This window comes from Corvus hawaiiensis, chromosome 17 (assembly GCF_020740725.1).
Source record: "Corvus hawaiiensis isolate bCorHaw1 chromosome 17, bCorHaw1.pri.cur, whole genome shotgun sequence".
Lineage (NCBI taxonomy): Eukaryota > Metazoa > Chordata > Aves > Passeriformes > Corvidae > Corvus > Corvus hawaiiensis.
This window is the reverse complement of record NC_063229.1, coordinates 8,625,210-8,640,442: the sequence shown is the minus strand read 5'-3', so window position 1 is coordinate 8,640,442 and position 15,233 is coordinate 8,625,210. Positions and strand designations below refer to the sequence as shown.

At 50.9% G+C, this 15,233-nt stretch overlaps 1 protein-coding gene across 2 annotated transcripts; it reads left to right on the top strand.

The window, feature by feature from the left end:
• Positions 1-187: 187 nt before the first annotated feature.
• On the top strand, positions 188-14,963 carry TTI1 (TELO2 interacting protein 1). Of its 2 annotated transcripts, XM_048321529.1 has the most exons (7): positions 195-2,621; positions 3,082-3,273; positions 4,061-4,203; positions 5,034-5,174; positions 6,596-6,800; positions 7,481-7,568; positions 13,520-14,963. In XM_048321529.1, the coding sequence occupies exons 1-7, from the start codon at positions 341-343 to the stop codon at positions 13,752-13,754; spliced, it is 3,285 nt and encodes a 1,094-aa protein (XP_048177486.1). In that variant the 5' UTR covers positions 195-340; the 3' UTR covers positions 13,755-14,963. The 2 variants fall into 2 exon arrangements, 1 of the variants encoding a protein (XP_048177486.1); XR_007207172.1 differs by lacking the exon at positions 13,520-14,963 and having other exon boundaries at positions 188-2,621; positions 6,596-7,120.
• Positions 14,964-15,233: the final 270 nt, after the last annotated feature.

Here is a 15,233-nt window from a genome sequence, read left to right as displayed (position 1 = left end):
CGGAGCGCCGGAGGGAGCCAGGGCTCACGGCAGGCGGGAACAGCGCATGCGCAACCATCACCGGCGCCTGCGCACTGCGAGCACTCGCGACTTTTGTCACAGCGCCCGCTGGCGCCCGCGGGAGCTTTGTGGCGCTGACAGCCCCGTTACCTCCGTGTTAGGCCTCCGACGCTTGCGCATTGAGAGCACCCGAGACTTTTCTCACAGTGCCCGCGCCGCTGCGCGGGAACTTTGTGGTGCTGGTTTCGCGGCGTCACTTCCGGCACCCTCAGGGCTGCCCGGCCTGGCCCCAGCGCAGCCCGACCCCGGGCAGGGCCGCGCGGCTCCCGGTTCCCCCGGCATGGCCGTGTTCGACACCCCGCAGGCGGCGTTCGGGGCGCTGCGCCCCGTCTGCGTGCAGCTGACCCGGGTGCAGACGGTGGAGAACGTGCGGCAGCTGCAGGCGCACCTGGCCGGCGTGAGCGGCGCGGCCCTGCAGGAGCTGCAGGAGTACGTGCTGTTCCCGCTGCGCTTCGCCCTGCGGGTGCCGGGGTCCAAGCAGGAGCGGCTGGTGCAGAGCCTGGTGCAGTGCATCTCCTCCGTGCTTGCGGCGACGTGCGTGAAGAAGCAGGAGCTGCTGCAGGAGCTCTTCTCTGAGCTCTGTACCTGCCTCGCTCCCCCTCCCAGCTCGGGCAAAGCCGCCCCGCTGTCCGAGGAGCTGAAGCTGGCTGTGATCCAGGCACTCTACACCCTGATGCATTCGGCTTATGGGGATGTTATCTTGTCTCTGTACCAACCTTCCACCCTTCCACTCTTAGGATTTGCTGTGTCTTTGCTTCTGACACTTGCAGAGCAAGAAAAAGCAAAGCAAATCAAGATCTCTGCTTTGGAGTGCTTGCAGGTCCTGGTTCTGCAGTGTGACTGCCAGGAGCACCGAGACCTGGATGAAGATGAGGCACAGCAATGTGGGGATTTGTTTGCTTCTTTTCTGCCCGGAATTTCTATTACACTGTCTCGAGTTATTGCTGGAGACATCAAACAAGGTCACAAAACCACCGTTTCTGCCATTAGACTCTTTTATCTGATTGTTGGCTTGGTCATGGCTGACAAACAGCTAGCCAGAATCCCAAAGAGTAAGGAAAAGCTGCCAGTGGAACACAGCAGAATATCAGAGCTAATGATCCACAGAGGACCTGACTGGACTAAAAGTACTGCTGAAAAACTCTCTCTTCTCTTGCATAAAGTGGTTGAATCTTCTTCAGTTCACCCCCACTGGAAGGTGAGACTGGAGCTGGTAGAGCTGGTTCACCACTTACTGAGGAACTGCAGTCAGTCACTGGTGGACTCGTTCAGTCACCTCTTAAAGGCCTTGGTTGGGCTGGTTAATGATGAAAACAGTGAAGTCCAGAGCAGGTGTAACAAAGTTCTGCAAGGGATTGCAGAGCAGAGGATTGTGGCACAGAACAGGGCTCTTGCTGATGTCCTCTCTGAGAACCTCCATTCCCTTGCTACGGCTCTTCCCCGCCTGATGAACTCTCAGGATGACATGGGCAAGGTTTCCACACTGAACTTATTGCTCGGCTACCTGAAGCTGCTGGGCCCCAAGATTAACATTGTCCTCAACTCTGTGTCCCACCTGCACCGCCTGTCCAAGGCACTGGTGCAGGTTCTGGAGCTGGATGTGACGGATGTGAAGATAGTGGAGGCCCGGCGCTCTGGGCCACCAGGCCCCTTGCAGCAGGGTGTGCAGAAGGGCAGGTGCCAGAAGAAATACTTCCGCTTCTTCACGGAGGAGAAGGTTTTCCAGCTCCTTCAGCAAGTGTGTCGTGTTCTTGGCTACTATGGGAACCTCTACTTGCTTGTGGATCACTTCATGGGGCTGTACAATGAGTCTGGCCTGTACCGAAAGCAGGCAGCCATGATCCTCAACGAGCTGGTCACGGGAGCTGCCGGAGTGGGAGTGATTGTCCTGCAGGAGAGGGAAGTTCTGCTGAACGTGGATGATCTCAAAGGGTCCATAACATCCATTCTGGATGAATACATGGACCAGGCGAACTGGTATTTGGTCACTAGCACTGACACAGAGGAGAGCAGCCCTGAGCAGTCAGTGCAGCACTCAGGACTCGCTGTCCGTGCGGGAGGGGCGTCCAGCAGCGTTCTCCTTCTGTCCCCGGAGCCCCCAGTCACAACCCGCACCATGAACAGCAACATCTGGCAGATCTGCATCCAGCTGGAGGGTGTCGGCTGCTTTGCTGCTGTTCTTGGGAAGGAGTTCCGGCTGCTGCTGCTGTCAGCTCTCTACCCTGTGCTGGAAAAGGCTGGTGACAGGACTCTGCTCATCAGTGAGACAGCACTGGGGACACTGGCAGACATATGTGAGGCCTGCGGTTATGACTCGGTGCAGTGTTTGATTAATGAGAATTCTGACTATCTGGTGAATGGGATTTCCCTGAATTTGCGCCAGCTGGCACATCAGCCACGTGCTTCCCAGGTCCTGGACACGATGCTGAGGCATTCGGATGCCAGCTTGCTGCCGCTGGTAGAAGATGTAATCCAAGATGTCCTGTCTGCGCTAGATCAGTCTTACAATAGCCAGGCTTCCACCTTCCTCAGAGTCCTCCACTCAGTCATGACAGCTCTAGGTACCAAAACAATGTTTACTTTGTGTAATTCAGCCTTGCTGTCACTAAGGGTGGTTATCTTGGACCTTTCCACTTGCCATGGGAGGTTCCAGGTAGCCAAGGTGCTGCAGTGGGATGGCCACTGTGCTTTGCTTGCTGGGGCAGCGCTCGAGCAAAGATCACCAGTAATTTTCCCTCTTCAGTTTGTCTGGCCTGCTGCCTTTCACAGGAACATGGCCTTTAGTGGCTGAGAAAGGATGGATTCACTGCTCCCATGAACATTCTGTAGGAGCACATGGCATGTATTCCTTTTTAACATTCCCATACCATCAGGGAGGTGACTGGGATGTGACAGCAGGTGCCTGGATCAGGTGCAATCCCATGAGTTGTGTGAGCCATCTCTCATGGAATCCATGGCACCTTGCTGACTTGCAGGAGGGGATCATGGTTGCTCAGTGACATGTCAGTTCCTCTTTTGCAGTGCAGTGGTTTGGAATGCCCAGCGCTGAGGAACACCAGCAAAGGCAGACTAAGAAGGGGCAGAGCAGGGCTTGGTCCCAGGGGCAGCAGGAGGTGACAATGACAAGGCAAGAAGTGGAACAATTCTTCCTTGACTATGTCAGCCAGAAGCAGATCGCAGAGGGTGATCTTCCTGACCTGGAGGAGGAGACAGGTCAGTGCTGTGTGTGGCTGGAGAGGAGCATGGTCAGCTTGAAGAGAGACTGTGACCTCTGAGGTGTCCTTTTGTCTCGTGGGGGCCTTGGGACCAGGCTGACAGTCTCAGGTCTTTGGGCTGACCTTGGTTCATGTAAAGTGCTGTTGGGTGTTCTCGCCTTGTTCTGTTTGAGTGGGGGAGCCAAATGTTTGCAGATCAAGACTTCTCTAGCTCTAAGACACAAGCACAGCATGTTTTTCCTTACCTCATAACAGTTCATTTGGGTTCAGGACCTGAAGTTTCCTCTTTCCAGGATCCTATGCATTTTCCTCATGCTCCCTTGGGAATCTATGTACTATTTACTCCTGGCCAGTGATGCCACTGCTCCCCTTATCACTTGGCCTTGGCAGGCACTGCAGACATTCATATAGGGAACCTTTTAGTCTTTGTTGTGTTGCAGCACCTAGGCTGTGCTGCAATCCTGACCTTTAAATACTTCATCTTTAAATACGTAGGCTTTTCATTTTTAATAAAAATCAATGGGAAATAAGTCCATGGTGAGAAGAGACTGCAAATGTCAGACCAGCTGCATTGTCCACTAAAGAAAGCGAACATTCTGTAGCCCCACACTCTTAACTGAACCTGACACTAGCCCACAGAACTCATAGGCTTAACTATATCTAAGCACATTAAAAAATGCTAAAGGCCTTACTCGGGAATTTGCGGAGTGGTTGTGGGTGGATATTGTGATCTCCCAGAGCTCCCACATCATTTTCATTACTTCAGTAATGGTTTTGTCTTCCAGATGAGATTCTCCTTGCTAAGCCAGAGCCCAGCTCTGACACAGAAGGAGAAGCTCCAATGCCAAGCCATGCTCAGCTGGCCAGGGATGTGATGGAGAGGTGCATCCACTTGCTGTCTGACGGGAGCCTCCGAGTGCGGCTGAAGGTCGGTAATCGCCGGCTCTGAGGGGACAGATGGTGCCCATGAACGGCCTGGTAGCTCATCAGCGTGTGTGCCATGCATGTTGGGCTCCCTGCCATCCCCAGGTTTGTGCTGCCATATGCTCGAGCAGGACAGAGCCTCCAAGCCTGGCAAGAGAAAGGGAGGTAGTTTTTCGGGAGCACTCTGGATTAGGAATGGCAGCCAGACGGAACAGAATCTTAAGGGTGACTTTGTATTGGGCACTTTCCCTTGATGCTTATGACAGTTAAGTCTTGTGCCTTGTCCTTTAGTGGAGGAAACAGAAGCATCTTTCTCCCATCTGTGCCTCCCATCCCCCTTCCTCAGGCTGCAGTGCACAGGCTGATGAATGTTTTTGAAGTTGCTGGGGTGGTGATAAGCAGGGCTAAAAGCCTGGCTTTTTTCTAATTATGAAAACCCTTTGAAGGTGGCCTCCTTTTAAAGTGCAAAGTGAGACAGAAAAATGAGGCATAACCCAGATTCTCATCCCAGCGGCCCCAGCTCTGCCAGGTGATCCTGCTGCCACAGCCGCAGTGGGGTCCGAGTGTGCAGCTCAGCCTGTGGGATCAGGGCAGGAATCCTGCCTTGTTCCCAGCCCAGCTCTGTACCCAGCACAGGTTGTGTCACCGCGGTGCTTGTCCCTTTCCAAACAGGCCTGATCTCTAAGCACTGTTCACTTGTCCCCGTTCCTGTTGCGGTAAAACTGCGCCCTTTGTTATCCATCCCCTCCTCCTGGCTTCCTGACGTGATGCTGGGATTCACCTGAATGCCTGGCACTGCAGCACTCAGAGCCTGTTCCCTCCCCTCCTGCCCAGGTCCTGGACGTGCTGGAGCTCTGTGTAACTGTGCTGCATCCTCATGGAAACCATCTGCTTCCCATGGCTCACCGTGTCTGGCCAGCTCTCGTCACCCGGCTGATTAGTGATGACCCTCTGGCAGTGCTCAGAGCCTTCAAGGTATGGCCATGACTGCCAGCAGCATTTCCAGCTGGGACTTGGGCAGGAAGGGGCTGAGGCAGTGCTGCAGCCCAGGAGAGAGCACCAAGCTCCTGCAGCGATGTTTAAATGTGGTTTGGAGCATGGGGTCACCGCCCTGCAGTGGGTTAGTACCACTCCTGCTGCACCTTGTCCACAGGTAGACCCTCGATGCTGTTCCTGGGCGAGGCAGCAATGTTGGTTGTTATTGCAGGGATGAGAAAAACAGTTGTACAGCCTGAACAGATGTGAGGGGCACCATACAGTGCAGCTTGGCCTTGCTGGAGCCACAGTCCCAGCATCCTCTTTGGAAGTCTCAGATTAAAGATAGGGGAACATTTCACAATTGAGGCATTGGCAAGGGAGGGGAGAAGTTAAACAAGGACTTGGCCCTATAATGACGTTATTAAAGAGTTCCTGACCTTGTCAGCTGGCTCCTTTCTGCTCCTGACTCATGGGCTGGCCAGTAAAGCATCTTTCCAGAGGTTGCCAGCTCCAGCATTGCAGAGGAATTCATCTGCTGGGCAGAGTGAGATTCATTTTAGAATCCTTCAGTGTGAATAAAGAGAGTTTTAATTCCCCAAATTCCAGAAGCCATGCACTAGAATCCCAGAATAGCCATACCTACTGTGTGCCCACCCTAAAAAGAGGTAGAGATTGCTATACAAAACCTAATTAACTCTTGAAAAGTTCAAGTCATCACTACAATTTGCACCCAGCTTGGGTTTTGCTGTATGAATTCCCCCCAAAGTGTCTTCCTGCCTAAATTCCAGGACAAGAAGTGTCACATCAGTGTAAAGCAACATAACCAGCATTTCAGTCCTGCACACTGAGACCATGAGCTCAGTGAAGTTCCAAAAGAGAGATGAGTGTTCTGGCCATGTGGACCCCCCCCCCCCCCTTTTTGTTTTTACATGAATGTAGGACCATTCTCTACCCAGTTTCAGTTTGATCCTGGGCACACACCAGTAGCGCTGGGCGCCCTTTTCTGTGACCAGTTGGCCTTTCTGCTTGCTGATGTGCCTGGAAAGATGAGCTGTCTGCACCAGAAAAGAGATTTAAGGATATAATGATATTTAATGGCATTTTCCATCAGAGACACTTCCACTAATTCTGAGCAAGACTGCACAGCTGCTTTTACCTTTACTGTGCTAATGAGGGAAGGGCAACCCAGGAGGTCAGCTAGGTGACACTGCAGAGCAGGGTGCAGCTCACTCAGCCTCTCAAACATTAACCTTCTGCTCATTATGGGGAAGCTGGGGAAGGTGTGGTTACAATGCTTTCACCTGCAAAAAGAATTCTCCAGGGAGAGGGAATGTCTGAATCCCCCAGCATGGTGTGGATCACTGAACTCCTCCCAGGCTGGTGTGTGCATTGTCCCCTGTAACTGATGTCTCTCTTAGGTGCTGTGTACCCTGGCTCAAACATGTGGGGATTTCCTGAGGCAGAGGTTCTCCAAAGATGTCCTGCCCAAGCTGACCAGTTCCCTCCTCAGCCAGGCCCCAGTGAGTGCCAAAGCTGGGCCTGTGTACAGCCACACACTGGCCTTCAAGCTGCAGCTGGCTGTGCTGCAGGGCCTGGGCTCTCTCTGTGAGAGGCTGGACATGGGTGAGTACCAGGGGAAGCACAGGTTGTGTGGATCTCTGCCAGACTTTATTCTCTCATCTCGACTTGCTCTTCTCCTGCTGCCCATGGAATTGATTTCCTGATCTTCTCCAGCCTGAATCTGTCCTCTTTGGGAGCTCTGTAAAGAGGTGCTGGGCACTCTTTACTCCCTGGGGGACAAAAGGGACTGAAGGTTCCCAGCACATGCAAAATCTGACTGCTTATCCTGCTTGTGCATGAGAAGAGGGTATGGAATGGAGTGCCTGCATTGCTCTAGGGCTGTTGGGCCATGCTTTGTTCTTACCGGACAAACTGGAGCCCAGGTAAGACTTCTGGATAGCTTGACTGGTTCCATTGTGGGCTTCTCTCTGGGTGACCCTTTAAGACCAGCACATCACACTCTTCTATTGAATGAAATTCTCTGAAATTCTCCCCAAGTAAAATTTTTGGAGCGGACTTTGATGAGGGAGAAGGTTTGCTGGCTAGTTGCTCTTTTCCTCTCAGTGCCCTTGATTGCTTTCCTGGCTTTGCAGCAAGATGCTTAAAAGGCAGGGTCAGAAGAGCTCCAGGTCAGACAGCTCAAAGGCTCAGAAGCCTCTGCTGCCAATTTGGAGTTGATTCCATTAGGCAGCAGCTGCTGAGGAGGTCACCTCCTACCCTTCTTTCCTGTTCCATTTCTGCAGGCGAGAGTGACCTGAATAAAGTGGCAGATGCCTGCCTGATTTACCTCAGCGCCAAGCAACCTGTGAAACTGCAAGAAGCTGCCCAGAGGTAATGTCTCTTAAATGCAGGTGTGTTGGGTGTACAAATAATAGGGGACAGAGGGAACATGGTGATCCCATTCCTTTTACACCCTTCCTGTTCCAGCCTCCATCACATTCAAGTCCTGTACAACAGGATCTCTCATGGAAGTTTTCTGTGGTGAAGTATCATTTACTCCCCAAAATGAGTTAGAGAGGTCAGTTGTCAGCTTGCACAGACATTACAGGTGACCTTGCAGTGCATTTGGGGACAGAAGGAAAGATGTGCTACTTGCTTTTTCCTAACCAAATACTTGAGGTTCTTGGCCCACTGGTGGCATCAAACTGTGGAGGGAAGACAGTTATGGAAGAGGATGTGCCAGGCATTTCCTTGTATTTTATCACTTAATACCTTCTGCAGGCTGGGGGATTTACTTCTGTTACCCTTCCATTTTCCCTGGGCTCCAGCGCAGGCTCTGCCAGGTGGACCAGAGTTTGTTTGGGAAGCTGTCAGTCTTGGCACCAGTGGTGCTCTGAGAAGGCTGGGAGAGTCTAAAAGAGCAAAACCAGTTTAGGTGAACACACTCCAGCTCTAGGAAGTGTTGACAGACATACTTTGCTGCTTGGTGTACAAAATCCTGCTCAGCATGTTCTGCTGTCAGGATAAGAAATCACTATTGTCATATGTTGTCACCTGGAACCAAGGCCAGAGCTTTCAGGAGACAAAACGAGTCCAGGTACAGAACATAGGACATAAATCAAAAAGCCCCTCTGCCGAAGGATGGGGGTGAAAGCCAGCCCCCCTTCTTGTGTGGCCAGCCCTGCCCTCCCCCAAGGGGAGGGGAAACCAGCAGGTTCTGCAGGCTCTGCAGCTTCGGATTTCCAGGGCAGGCTGCTGGAAAGGGAAGCAAAAGGAAGTGCAGCCCATCCATTCCCTTTCACAAAGCACAGGCTCCCGGGGGTGCAGGGTGTGAAGGGCTTTGTGTGGCTGGGCAGCAGTTCAGAGCCAGCGCTCTCCGGAGCTGGAGCATTCCTTTGTTTGTATCCCTGCGCGGGTGGGAGCAGGTTTATTTTTACCTTGGAGGCTTTCACGGCAGCACAGCAGGCTCCGGCAGCATTTGTTCTGCAGAGGGGCTCTGTGCTGTGGGCGTGCACCCCCTTAATGCAATAATGCCTCAGTCTGTGCAAGCAATGCTGGATGAAAAGCAGAACACCAGGATTTATCCAGATATTTGGAATCTGAAGCTTTTAAATCATTAACCAAGCAGCTTGAGAAGCTGTGCAATTTCCCCCCAACAGCAGGGGTGGAGGGAATATGAAGTGTGCCCCTGTTGGAAGCTGCATGGTGAAGTGAGCTCACTTGTTGGAGCACAAGGGCAGCAAAGTTCAGGGCAAGTAACATTTTCCTCCTGTATGTTGTTTTTATTATATTTTGAGGAAAAAATACCATATGTTTTGCTCCTCCCCCCAGTGCTTTTGATCCACCATACATCACATATGTCAGTGAACCAAGCTGCTCATAGAAGCCCTTGCTGTCTCCTGTTTAACTCCGTCGACCAGACACATGTATGCACTGACGTGTGGCTTGGCCTGTCACCACACACAGCAGCATTTGGAGGTTTCTTTTGGGTTTAATTTTTTTTAATTTAGTCCTGTGCAATCCCTGGATTGGATGGATCAGAGTAAATCATATCACACTCACTTTTAACTGTAGTGTCCTGATACGAGGTTTCAGTCTGGAAAAGTCAAAATCAGTTTGCACTGTAGCAATCAGCTCCTGTACCAGGATAGGAATCACTTCTCAGCCACACTTCCCATTTCTATTCTCCAGCTGCTGAACCACCACATTCCTGTGAGTTCTGGCTCTTCTTGCTCTCCATGTTCCTGAAAGTAATCCTGCAAACTGACACAGGTTGTCACACATTTAGGCCCTTTCCATCTAAGCAAGGGCAACGTTATCAGCCTGATACATGAGAAATTCTGCATTTTAAATGCTTCTAAAAACAGATAGACCAGAACTAATCTTAGCCCCAGCCTGAGCGCCAGCGTACGTCACATAACTCAGCTTTATCACTGCAGAAATCATATGAGGTAAAAGAATGCTTGGAACCAGCTTGCCATAGTGATTTATACTAACTGGCCTTTGCTCAGCTCTCAGGATTCTTATTCAACTGATGGGTTGTGACCTGTCAAGAACAAGGTCAGCACTTGCAAAGTCAGTTGTAGCTCCAAAAATCATACACTGACTATATGAGGATTCTGTAGGCATGCACGGAGCTGAGAAGGAATTTTTGGCCAAGGTGCTTGAGCCACACAAAAAAAGGAAAAAGGGAGTTTGGCTATCATCCAGGGATGTTATCATGCCCCAAGGAGTCTGCTTAATCCCATTTATGGGACCCTGTAGCTTTATTAGATGAAGCAGTGGGAGGAAGTGATTTTTGTAACTGCAGCTTCCTGGAATACTCAACAGGCAAAAATAGATGCTGGGAAAAAAAGAACTCCAGCATATCTGAGGAAGAGAAAATGGGACAATAACAATAGGCTTTACTAGAAGATGACTGCTGGGAGTATTCCAGGAGAGTATTATCCAAAGCTTTTTAAAAAACTAAACAAACAAAAAACCAAATGCAAAATCACCAAAGGGACCAAACTTGCTGAAGAAGAGTTTGGGAATGCCAAAGAGCACTAGAAAAGTCTTTGCCTTCATTGAAGAAGATGAGCCAGCGCAAGGGTGGGGAAGTGCCCAGAAAGCCTTGAGCAAGGGGGGTATGTGGGGCCCCAGCACTGGGAACAAGGTGGGGGGAGATGGTGGAAACTGAAAGTCACAATATGTAAATCTGAGCTTCTCGTCAATTTGTGAAGTTGCATCATCCGTGACAAGCTCTTCACTTCAGGGAATAAAACCTTGAAGGAAAAGAGATTAGGAAATTGTCACTGGCCCCTGTTAAAACTGACAATTCATTTTCCTGTCTTTCAGTTTCAAGTGACTGTTTTGAAATTTACACTTAATTCCTACTAAATTTTTGCAGCCCATGACCTTTCAGTCAACAGTCTGGATAGGAATGATTTTTTTTCCCCCTAAGATGCCAAAATAATTTCCTCAGTTCTTACCAAAGCCTGTGGTGAGCTGTATCCAGTTAAACATTCAGCAGGGATGGAAAGCCAGGAAGCCTTTTCCTTCTGCCAGTCTGTGCCATGGCTTTGCTTGGAGTTTGGGAAAAGACAAGGCAACAGAATAGCCAAACTGCTCTGTGCTAGTAGAACAGGTTTAGCACACTTGGGACCCATATGAGCTATTCTGGGACCTTTTTTGATACGAAGCTTGATTATGCAGCTTACCTCTTTTGGTTTGCTTGTGTTCTTTGTTGGATACTCATTGTCAGCTGTCACTCCCAGGCTGGACTGAACCACACCAGAACAGCCACCTGCTCGAGGCAAAATTCAATAAAGTGATATTTAAGGGAAAAAAAAAAAAAAAAGAAAAAGGCAACAACAGAAAACAAACTTAGATTAACCCCAGGATTCTTTGCTATGGAAACAGGTTGCTTGGAAACTACCCCAGAGTTAGTTTGAAAATGTAAAAGTCAAGTTGTTCTTTAAGCTGCAGAGCACTCCAGGCTACCAGGGATAATCACAGTCCCGAGCCATTATGGGCACTAGAGGCAGTGAGTTCTCCAGGGTCTGGATAATCTCTGAGCGTCGCTTTCTCTGGAGCAACTGACTGGGAAGAGGTTGGAGAGCAAAGTGTCTGTGCTGTGAGTGTAAGAGCTACAGCTGTGTGTGTGCTGGGGATCGGCAGCCTGCTGCACAATATTCCCCATTCTGACATTCACTTCACAGCAATTCATTGTCCTTGCCTGCTCCTATGCCAGCCATAAGGAGCAAGGATTATCTCTGCAGCTGCCCACCAGTAGCAGCACACTGAAAACTGGGTGGAACCACTGGGAGCTGCTGTTTTCTGGCAGACAGAGCCGTGTGCTCCTGCTGCCACAGCCAAGCTGAGGGCACGGGCAGGGCAGTGTCTGGAGAGCTGGACCCAGGATGGCAGCGGTGAGAGCTCCATACCCTGCCCCTGCCAGCCCCTTGCTTGGGCTGGCACCGAGTTGGCCATCCTCCCAGTCAGCAGAGCTGCAGGAACAAAGCCAGGGGAATGAGGAGTCCTGTGAGCTCACCTGCATCTGGGCAATCCACAGAAAAAAGTCATGTTGCTGAGGCAGCTGTTGCCAAGCCCAGCTATCACTGTAGAGCACATTCCCACTGGTTCCTCTGGAGCAAGCAGATAGGCACCACCAGCACCTTTGGCAGAGGACACTGCCAACAGCTTCAGTGGTGACATCTCCCCTCTTCTGTTCAGAGACCTGCACTGAGGGACAGGCAAGGTGTTAATGGCAGAGAGGCAAAAGCAGCAGATTTGGCTGTGCACGGAGTAACGAGTCACATCCACAGGGTTATTGTGAAGAGGAGAGGGAGCTCTCTCCTACCTTCATCTCATTTCTGTGCTCTTTCACATTACTCTTGGCACTGCACTCCTTTTCAGAGGAGAGATTCTCAAAGGGATTTCTCCCTGCTTTGCGTAGGAAGCAGCCTCACTTTAGGGATGAAAGTTCTTCCATGAGAAATTTGGACAGCAATCAGATCTGGATTTTGCATAGCTTTTGTAGCAGGTGATCTTTGCTTTTAGAAAGGGAGTTCAGTCCTGTGCTTCTTGGGGGAACAGAGACAGACCTACCTGATTTCCCATTACCTCACCTGGCAGTTGTTCTCCTCACAGCTCCATGATTTCAGTGAAAACTAAAGACCTGAAGATTCATGGCCGGGCTTTACTGGGATCTTGGAAAACTGTACCATAGGTGTGGTGAGTGCTGAGTGCCTTTGGTGCTCACAGAGCACTCAGCACTATTCAGGAAAAGGCCTTGCAAATTCCAGTCTAATTTTGTTCATGGCACAGCCAGAGAATTTAATACCAGTTACGCCCCATACACCTTCTGTGCATTAAACCCTGACAAAAACCTAGCCGAGCCCAAATGTTGCTGCAGGGAGAACTGGCAGGAGGGGGTGGGTAAGTGTAGGTCAAACAAATCAGCATTTGCTCTTTCACTCCTTGAGCTTCCTGCTCTCCAGCAGCAGCTGTGTCCCAGCAGCTCACAGCTGGGCCCCTGTGTGAAGGGCAGGCTGGAAAGGCAAATCCCATCTTACTGAGGTATGGAAATGCAAAGTGAAAACCATCAACACAGCAGTAAATCTGCAGAGGAAGTTGTGATTCCTCTTTTCCTTCATTCTGTTGTTAATGAAGGTTGTGTTTGGTTTTGGTTTAAAATCCTGCTTTGTGAAAGGTACTGTGCAGAAGGACAAAAATTTGGAGGCAGCTAATAAGGACTTGGGAAGGTGGGAGACCTCACTTGAGCAAAAAGCCCTCAAATACAGTGTTGAGCTTCCTTTGGGGCCCAGCCTGGGCAGCTGTCCCCAAATATCCTTGGGTTTGCCACCTCTGGAAAGGCAGAGAAGCCCAGATGAGTTAACTGACTCACTCCCCAAAAACCAGAGAGGGCAGTGAGCAACTTCTCCCAAGATCTCCGCAGGAGCTGTTGTCCAAAAGATCCCGGATATGCGTAGCACATGCAGTCACCCACAGTCACCTCCCCAGCATGAACGACAGGCAGATTTAGGCTTACGCCAGCAACAGCTCACAGTGCCAGCACCAAGCCTGGGTCAGTTCTGCACCAGCTGCTTGTTTGATGTCCATAAGTGACTGTGCAGTATCATAAATATTTTTCTCCCATGTGCCAGTGGCTGTGAGGCTCAGAGCTGCTTTCTTGGGCACAGGGGCCACTGCACTGCCCTCTGTAAAGAGTCGAATATGTGCAGCTGCCAGAGGTTGCGGACACCATCAAAGCTTTCCTTAGCTCTTAATAACCCTGTTGGGTGCCAACCAAAAAGCCTTGTTCTTACTCTTCTTTCCTTTCTTCCTGCTGTTTTCCAAAGTGTTTTCCTGCACTTGATGCACGTAGACCCTGACAGCACCTGGCTGCTCCTGAACGAGGTGTGCTGCCCCGAGGGGTACGACCCCCCCCACGCCAGCCTGCACCCGGTGAAGCTCAGCGGGATGGGGCGGCCACGGAACGAGCTCACGGACAACGTGCTGCTCCTGCTCCAGAGGCTGCAGCAGCAGGAGGGCACGGGGCCCGGGACCGGCACACAGGAGGCATCTCCTCCCTGACAGACCTACACAGCAGCTGGGATGGGAAAGAGGAACCACCAGGTTAGAGCTCACCTGGGAAAACAGCATCGCTGAGGACCCAAATGGTTCAGGGGCGAAGGAAGGGCTGCCCAGTCTGGGGCACTGGCTGAGACACCATCCCCGTGGCAGAAGGTTTATTTTTTGAAGTGGTGTTTGAGGATGAGGTGGGTACATGACCCTGACTTCTCCTGACTTGTGCCTCGCCAGCACCATATGCAGAGAAAATGGCACATCTATTTCAAATTGTTCAGTATGAAGAGTGAGTCATCTTCAAGAAATGATCCTTGGAGGGTGTCCCTGTAGCACCCCCCACACCTCTCTGACCTCCTCACAGCTGTGATGATCCCTCCCATTCTCCACTGGGCAGTGACTGACAACTGAAAGCAAAAGCTTTTTCTGGCCTTTACCCTTCCCCGAAAGAGAATCTTGTTTGGGGTGCACTATAAACCTGTTCTTTTTAAAACCAGCTAATCTCAGAAGAAGTTAAAGTGCATTTCCAATAAATTCCTCACCTGTGTTACTGGCAAGAACAACATGTCCTCTCAGAAGCATCAGGGCTGCTCCTCACAGCTGCAGTTTGCTGAGACTGGCTGGAGGCAGCCAAATGTGCTCTATTCTCCATCTCACTCTCTGTGAGGTTCTGTAGAGAATCAGCCAGCCCTGATTTATACCTGGGAGTGATTCTCCCATGCCCAGGTCACGGTTCTCTCAGGCCATTCTAACCCCCACCCCAAGGAGAATTAGATGAAGCCCCTGCTTATGCCCCAGCACAGCCTCTGTGTCCACGGTCAGATGGTGCTGGCAGTGACAGGGACTGTGAGCACAATGGCATCCCAGCAGTGCCATGGTTTGTCAGAGTAGGTATAACATGGTCCAGCGAGCAGAGGATGACTCGTCTTTGGGGTCAGCTCACTCCCCCTGCTGAGGGGCCTCTCCCCTGATCGCCAGTTCCCACATCCCCAGGCTCTTTCCGCAGAGATTGTCCACAGGCACTGCTTTGCTCAGCTGCTTCCAGACCTCACCTGCTCCTGGATCTCTCAGCTTCACCCGAGCAGCTCCTGGCAGCAGGCTGCCTCCTGACACTCGGGGAAGTTCTATGCAACTGAAGCAAAAGGGCAGATCTTGACTAAATTTGGAAGCAAGCTCAGAAGTACAAAACCCAAAGCAATAAATGGATTGTTACACAGAGCAGGCTTGTGCATGACTGTTGCAATCCTGGGTGAGCATCCAAAACATGTCTCTGCTGGTGGGCCCAAGGGCACTGCCTCTGCTGCCCACATCCCTCAGCTGAAGTTACTTCCCCTTGTCTCCCTGGTTTTATTCAGGCTTTACTCCTGGTTGCTTCTCTAGGGAAAACACAAGTCAGTGACTTTTTACCCAGTCGGACAGGGCTGCAGGTCAGCTTTACTCTTTTTGTAATATCTGTTCAGTGCTTAACGCTGGTTGGGTTCTATACAA